The 8,653-nt window shown below is 30.5% G+C and overlaps 1 protein-coding gene and 1 pseudogene across 1 annotated transcript; one reads left to right on the forward strand and one right to left on the reverse strand.

The window, feature by feature from the left end:
* Window positions 1-2,642: 2,642 nt before the first annotated feature.
* Window positions 2,643-3,640, forward strand: LOC145016756 (uncharacterized). Its single transcript, XM_078974981.1, has 3 exons — window positions 2,643-2,880; window positions 2,965-2,974; window positions 3,064-3,640. The coding sequence occupies exons 1-3, from the start codon at window positions 2,643-2,645 to the stop codon at window positions 3,638-3,640; spliced, it is 825 nt and encodes a 274-aa protein (XP_078831107.1).
* Window positions 3,641-6,446: 2,806 nt separating this feature from the next.
* LOC145016758 (pentatricopeptide repeat-containing protein At2g42920, chloroplastic pseudogene) lies at window positions 6,447-8,269 on the reverse strand (annotated as a pseudogene).
* Between the last annotated feature and the right edge of the window lie 384 nt (window positions 8,270-8,653).

An 8,653-nucleotide genomic window follows, 5' to 3' on the forward strand; every position in this document is an offset into this window, starting at 1 on the left:
GGCGAGCTGGGCCACGGCCCAGGGCATCAAGGTGTAATGGGGCATCAATTTAAAGCCTGTTATATTGTATTGTATATTGCTAGGGCTTTGGTTACTTGGTTAGTCCAGTAAAATGTGAAGACTAAGGGCATGAGACGGAAGTGGCAACAGCAACAACCGATGGAGACCTAATTACTGATTAGCGCCAACCGACATATCGACTCTTCATTCTTCGATTCTTCTTCGCCCAAAGATGAAGAACACGAGGCGTCGGCGTCCTTCTGGAGAATGGAGAGGACCGTTACACCCTTGGCTATATCGATCGGCAATCGCTCACAAGTAAGTCATCGTCTCTGCTTCTCTCGTCCTGTCGTCACTTCAGCTTCAGGGCTCAGGTAGCCTTTTCTTGCCCTTTCTCTCGTTACTCGTTAGCTTCTCCTTATCTCCTATGTTCTATAGTTCTGCCTTCTGAATCGACCTCTCACCTTTACTCTAAAGCTGTAATAGTTTATCTATTGCAGTAAATTATTGATTTGTTGTGTTAAAGTGAAGAAGATTCAAAGGTGCCAAATTGGGATTGATTGAATCCGTCCTCTTGAAGTCCTAATAATCCAGTAAGTTTTATCTATTATTTCAATTTTCAAATTTCTGCATAATCTGAAATGTGTATTCATTAATTCATATTTTTATTTTTCTGATAAACTGTATGTACATCACATTCATTGATTTTTATATAATCGGCTTATTGTTTTTATATAATCTGATGAAATGTGTAATCTGAAATCTGATGAAATGTGTAATCTGAAATGTGTATATGTTTTTATATAATCTGATGAATTTGTCCTCCTGAAGTCCTAATAATCCAGTGAGTTTTATCTATTATTTCAAATTTCTGCATAATCTGAAATGTGTATTCATATTTTGATGTTTCCGATAAACTGTATGTACATCACATTCATTGATTTTTATATAATCGACTTATTGTTTTTATATAATCTGATGAAATGTGTAATCTGAAATCTGATGAAATGTGTATATGTTTTTATATAATCTGATGAATTTTTCCTCCTGAAATGTGTAATCGGCTGTAATTGTTTTTATATAAACTGTTGTATTTTTTTTTTTGAATCATGATATGGTTTTCTGAATTCTAAATAATTTGTTATATGAAGTTGAAAAAATTATGTGTTTTTTATTTTTGAATAATATGTTGTTATTGTTAGATTAATTTCTGAAAATCTAAAGGATACTATTTCTTTTTTTGTTTAGGTTGTGGATACGGATTGATAACTTCAAGTTGTGGATACGAATTGCTAAGTAACTTCAGGTTGTATCTTTCTTTGTTGTTACTACATTTTGACTTTTTTTTTTGTGAAGTTTAAATATGTTTCCTAGAAAACAAGCATTTGGTGCTCAAAATAGAAAAAGAAAACAAAGAGAACAAGATCTTACTAATAAATTACAAGGATCTTTAAATAAGTATTTTTTTAGAAGTGAAAATAATGACGAAAATTCTAATGATGTTGAAACTAATGATTTTGTTGATAATTCTAAAGGTCTAATTGAAACTTCTAATGAACCTATTGAAAATTTTAATGATCTTGAAAATAATGATGTTGTTGATAAATCTAGTGATATTAATATTTTTGATCCAAGAGTATGGGATAAGTTAGATTTAAAAATGAAAGATTTGCTTGTAGAAAAATGGCCTATTAGGGAAATTGAAAATAACAAAATTTTTCCAAAAGATGCACTAGGTAGACATTTTTCTTGTGAATTTTATGTTCGTAAATTAAGAAATTGTGACTCTTATGATAGAAAGTGGTTGGTTTATTCAAAAGAACTTGATAAAGTGTTTTGTTTTTGTTGTAAGTTATTTAAAACAGCTCGATCTAGAAGTAATTTGGCAACCGAAGGAATTAATGATTGGAAACATCTTAGTGAAAAATTGAATGAACATGAACATAGTTCTGAACACATGATTAATTTAAAAACATGGACACAAACACGACTGAGGTTAAGGAAAAATGAAACAATTGATAAAGAGTTACAAGAAAGAATAAAAAAAGATACTCAACATTGGAAAGAAGTTTTGATAAGAATTATTGTTGTTGTAAAATGTTTAGCTGAATATAACTTGGCTTTTCGTGGAACTAACAAAAAAATATATGAGAAATCTAATGGTAACACCATTTTCAACTTATTCAAGATAAAAAAAAGTCATTTTCATTACCTTAGTCATAAAATTCAAAATGAATTAATTGAAATGTTGGCATCCGAAGTAAAAAGTGCAATTATTAGAAAAATAAAAAAATCAAAATATTTTTCAATAATTCTAGATTGCACTCCGGATGCAAGTCGTAAAGAACAAATGACTTTAAGTATTAGATGTGTTGATGTTACAAGTGTTCCAATAAAAGTTGAAGAGTTTTTTTAGAGTTTTTAATTGTAGAAGATACATCTGGTTTAGGACTTTTTAATGTGTTACAAATGCTTTAAAATCTCTTGACTTGGATATAAATTGTATCCGAGGACAAGAATATGATAATGGAGCAAATATGAAAGGCAAACATCAAGGTGTACAAAAAAGATTACTTGATATAAACTCAAGAGCTTTTTATATGCCTTGTGGATGTCATAGTTTAAACTTAGTTTTGTGTGATATGGCAAATTCTTGTCATAAAGCTAAAACTTTTTTTGGTACGTGTCAAACAATATATAATGTCTTTTCTAGCTCCACACATAGATGGAGCGTTTTACTTGATCATGTTGATGAATTAACCCTAAAATCATTATCTACTACTCGTTGGGAAAGTCACATTGAAAGTGTTAAAGCAATAAAAACTCAACTTTTTCAAATAAAAGAAGCATTAACAAAATTAGCTCAAGTGAGTGATGATGGTAAGGTTTGTAGAGATGCGGAATCATTAGTAAATGGTGAATTTTCTAATTTTAAATTTATTTTAAGTATGAAATTTTATATAGAATTAATTCGGTACGTAAAAAATTACAATCCAAAGATATGATTCTTGATGTTGCAATAAAAAACTTAGAGGGATTAGTTAATTATTTTGAAAAATATAGGGAAAATGGGTTTGACTCTGTTATTAATGAGGCTAAAGAAATAGCAGAAAATATTGGAGTTGAACCAAAATTTCCTATCAAACGTGTTTATAGTAGAAAAAAACAATTTGATGAAATTCCAAATACCGAAAGAGAACAACAATCCTCTCAAGAAAATTTTAGAACAGATTATTTTATTGTTATAGTAGATATGGCTCTAAATCAATTGAGAAGTAGATTTGAGCAAATGCAACATTTTGAATCTATTTTTGGATTTTTGTTTGATGGTTTAAGGTTAAAATCTTTATTTGATGATGAATTAAAAAAATGTTGTAAGAAACTTGAAACTAGTTTGACAAATGGTGAGGACCTTGATATTGATGGAAAAGATTTATTTATTGAGTTACAAGTTTTGCAGGAAATGTTGCCGGATGAAGCTTACAAAGGTGAACATCCTTGGACAGCCATTCAAATTATGGAGTTTGCAAAGGAAATGGACATGTTTCCCAATGTGTTGGTGGCATATAGGATTTTGTTGACGGTACCGGTCACGGTTGCTTCCGCAGAAAGAAGTTTTTCGAAATTGAAGTTATTGTAATCATATCTTCGGAGTACCATGACTCAAGAAAGATTAAATGGATTAGCAATTTTGAGTATTGAAAGTCAATTCCTACGAAGTCTTGATTATGATAAACTAATAGATGTTTTTGCTTTAAAAAATGCAAGGAGACATCGTTTTAGATAAATTTTATGTATGCTTTTGTTTGTGTAACCTTGTTTTCGTTTGACTATAAAATTTATTTCATTTTTGCTATTTTTTTTAATTAAATAAAGGCATAATTTAGAATATTGCCCCGGGCATTGAAAATCAATGGATTGGCCCTGAAAATGACGTAGGGAAAACATATGTTTGATAATTAATGAAGAATTTAAATTTGCAACAACAATTTATTTACAACATTATATCTAAATAATGTAAGCAGAAACATGATATTTCGTTCAATGACAACGGTTTTTAAGAAAAGAATTTAACAATTTTGCAGTTAATCAACAATCATACAAGATCTGAGGATTATCTTTTCTAAATATTAATGAAATTGACATCTAGTTCATCGGAAAGTGGAGTATTTGCTAAAACATGGATAAAAAAAGCTTAAAAGTACTTGGACCGAATTTAAAACTTTTTACGAGAATCTCAAAACTTCGTTTTAATATATAATTTAATAAATTTTCAGAAAACCCTAAAGATTGGGGATATATCGGGGAGAGAATAAAGAGAAACAGATACAGGTTTGAACCTTAAGTAAAGAGGTACAGCCTTCGTTTCTTCCTCTACAGATCTGATCATGGAGAGGTTCGTGGTATAAGAAAGAGCCGAGAAGGGAGAAGAGTACCTGTGGAGGCATGACCGGTGTGGAGGATAAATACATGGGTCGATTTCCACCACAAATATCATCGTTGTCACCGCCCATGTGAGATGGAGCCTACAACAGTGAAAGGATTTCATGGACAAGATCTTGGCAGCCGATGAAGATGTGAGGAGGAGAATCGATGGGGATAGTCTTTTCTTGGCGTTGAAGAGATGCATGAAGGCGGCAACGGTGCTAACTCTAGTGAATGCGACTATAACATTCACTTTAGTCTCCAGCAATGACCTTCACTCTAGCGACGACACGTTCTTCTTCTTGGACTCTTTGGCGGCTAGGTTTGATGAGACAAAGAAGATGTTCATCAAATTCTATTAAAAGTCAATGATTATACCATGATTATAGGAAGTATTTGTAGAAGTCATTTATCAAATTACTTAAATACTCTTGTTTATTTATTTATTTTTAATTTTGATTGATCCACAATCAATCCTACATCCACACAATAGTTAGTTTGAATACTCGAAGCTACCTCTTATATCCTATGTATTAATGATTAAATATTTAAGTTTCGACTTATGGATATCTTTTTTTTATGCGTTAGTGTTTGATACAATATTGTTACCAACGTAACCTCTGTTATTTCAATCAATTTGCTTGAATGGTTGTAGATACATTCAGTATTATACGATATTGTTTGTGTAATTGTGTTCGATCCAAAGGTAGACACGGTTTGACAAATATTTTAGGTTGTCAAGAAATTATAGTTATGACATGTTTATTTATTTGCAGAGTAAATTAACTGACACAATATATCGCAAAAGTGATCTCTTTTGTGAAAATTAATTTAGAAAGAACCTAGATGTTCAGGTTTTTGTGTTTATTATGCCAAATATTAACTCACCCAAAGGTAGGTTGATTTTTGGCCAGATAAAAGCATATATGATAGTAAATATGCGCGGATTTTTTTAGGTTACATGTCATTAACAAGTCAATCCAAAAAATGGTTCCTTAATATTATGATTTATTGTCGATATTTATTATTAAACTAGGTTACAACCCTTGTAAACCACGGGTAAGAAAGAAAAACAATATCAATGATTAAAAATGATAATAGAAAATCAAAGATTTATAAAATTTTATCAAAGTAGTTTATTAAAAACATGATAGTAAAAATTTATTTTGTAAATAGTATATAAATGTATATTAAATTTTGTCAAAAGTTTTACTGGTCCATGATTGCATGATGAAATTCACACAAAAACTATTGTATATTTTCTTTTGATTTCAACATTGGTCCGAATATCGAGATAATCACAAAACACACACTTAAATATATGAATATTGATGAAAGAGGAATGAGTTTTTTATAAAACATAAAATATTTACGAAAATTTATTAAATTAATAAGATATAGGTTTTATTTAGAAATCTTTTTTATTTAAAATTAATATATATATATATATATATATATATATATATATATATATATATATATATATATATATATATATATTAATTTGAATATCCGATATACATTATATATGTATAGTCATCGGTAATAAAATGATACTACAAAAGGGTGAAAAGTAAATCCCAAATGAATGAAAAAAATACAAAAATTTGAATTGAAAACTTCTATGATTAAAAAATAAAACTTGCTCTAACATCCTGTCATAGATTTTTTAGAAGCCCATATCCCAAAGTAACGTCTTTTCAGTAGCTTGGCAATTTTACCCTTGGAATTGATTTTACACATATGCCCTCTACAAATCAAAGGATATCATGCCACTAAAATAACTAAAATAAATTGATTTAAGTTAAAATAATACAAAACATGAAATATAAGATTAATAAAAACTGAGCATCCCCAAGCTACAACATTATACAAGTGGGGGCAACTTTATGCAACTTCTCAACAACACTAATTTAACTCTCGGTAAAAGTAAATCATCATATATGTCTGCCAAAAAATTGATTTTTTACATATATAGCAATACAATACTTACACTATTGTATATATCTTGTCATTTTATATTAGTAACGATCGCTACCATAAACTCGTAACACCTACTAAAGAAAGCATGTAATTTATTAAAAAAAATGAAATACAAAGTGAAGCAACTTGCATAAAGGTCATACCAATGAACATAATGACATAATAAACAAGATACACATACATAGAGGTCAGTTGCGTAAAGATAGATGAAAGTTATAACACCAATGGAAGTTATACAATCTGGCTTAAAGATAGATGAATCGAGCTTTGAGAATAACTTGATCGCTTCATTCCCATAGACATGGATTGCAAGACCCATGATCATTGAGTCTGAAGATGATAATCCATGTATAGGGGATGATTCAAGACTTTTCATTCTCTATCGATGCTCCCACATTTGCAATACATGTTTATTATCGCAATAATCAGGATTACATTAAGTTCCACTTTGTTCTGCATTATTTAATCATGAATCCACTCACCTTGATTCAATGCTCCTAAGTTTGCTAAAGCATTTAGCAAACTCACCAAGATGAACTGACTTGGCTTCATCTTCCTTGTTTGCATGATTCTAAAAAGATCTAATGCTTCAACCCACTTCCCTTTTCTTACATACCCATTTCTCATATTATTTCGAGAAACAGAGTTTCTATGAGGCATTTCATCGAACATATCATGTGCATTGTCTATGTTCCTAAATTTTGCAAAAGACATAATCATTGTATTCCCAGCAACAACATCCATATCTACACCATCTCCAAAGCGTTGAATCACTTCACCATAATACCCACAATTGGCATACATGTGTATGATGGCGTTACTTATATAAACATCAAATTGTAACCCTAATTTCAAAATTATGCCATGAAGCTGAGTTCCATCTTGTGCCAAACCAAGTTATGTATAATCCTTGAAAACTGAAGGGTAAGTGAGTCTTTCTGGTTCCACCGATAAATGAACCAACATATCAATAAAAAAGATATTTGCATTCGTCGGTTGGAGCTCCTAGAGAAACTTGTATCCCATGTGAAAAAAGGTTAGGGTTCTGAACTTGATTGAAGAGCATGAAAGCATAGTTGATATCCGCAGCAGGGGAGGTGGCTGCAAATGATAATATCTGATATCCATAGCATGGGAGGTAAGATGAAAATCGAACTAAAAGAGTAAATACATATTTTCGGATCAATTTATTGTTTAGGAGTGAAGAGGGATAGGGTGAAGATTGAAATCCAAGTCGGGATCTTGAAGCTACACAAAGACGAAGGTCTCGACACCTAGGTTTTTCTAAAGAGGGGACATAAATTGATTTTTAAGAGAGAGTCTATATTTCAAAATTTGAATTCAAATTTAGATCCAAAAAAAGCCGAACTGAATCGAATATTAAATGGAGGGGTATAACTACAAAGTCACTTTGATGTAAAATGCTTGTTGGAAGTGACACGTGGAGAAGAGGTTTCGTTTATTAGATAGGAAGATTTTATGGTTTATGTGTTTGTTAACACGGGTCTTAGTCAACCCAAAAGTTGGTTGATATTTGATCGGATAAACACATATGTGATGATAAACATGTGTCGATTTTTTTGGTTTCATATAATGAATAATTCAATTCAAAGAGGGGCTTGTTAATTGATATTATTTATTGTCAATGCTTTATCGCTAAACAATGATATCTCTTGCAAGTTAATATTATCGTTGAAAGACTTTATATTAATGTTGTGTCAATACCTTCTAAAGTTCTCATAAATTTAATGTATTGATTATGGTTGATGAATTAATGGGTATACAAAATAATATTACTTATGTTCTCAAAACCATAATTGTGATTTCTAGCATTATATCTGTCAACAATGATCACATTCATCTACTCAATGAGACTAACTTTAAGGAATGCAATACGAGCATTATGTTAGATCTCAATTGCATGGATATGGACCTTGCATTTCAAATAGTGCAACATTTTTAAGGATGCTGAGTTTGGAGGAGAATCAAGGTTAAATACATTGTCCTTAATGAGGAATCAATCTTGATTCCTATTATTGCTTTCGATAGTGTACAAAATATAAATCAGGGACCGACAATGTTATTCAATATCCTATTCGAAATGAACAAACTCAACAACCTCAACTTATAATATCCTATATGTGGTAACACAAGTTTCATATATTAATTATCTCATTTGGTTTTGAGGTAATTATAGCAGATGATTGTGTTTATCAAAAATTTAGTAGGAGTAAATATTTCTTTA

This window comes from Lactuca saligna, chromosome 9 (assembly GCF_052625555.1).
Source record: "Lactuca saligna cultivar CGN05327 chromosome 9, ASM5262555v1, whole genome shotgun sequence".
NCBI classification, from domain to species: domain Eukaryota; kingdom Viridiplantae; phylum Streptophyta; class Magnoliopsida; order Asterales; family Asteraceae; genus Lactuca; species Lactuca saligna.

What these genes read in the sequence shown, in the direction of transcription:
- LOC145016756 (XM_078974981.1), top strand. Translation starts at nt 2,643, where the DNA reads ATGGCAAATTCTTGTCATAAAGCTAAAACTTTTTTTGGTACGTGTCAA.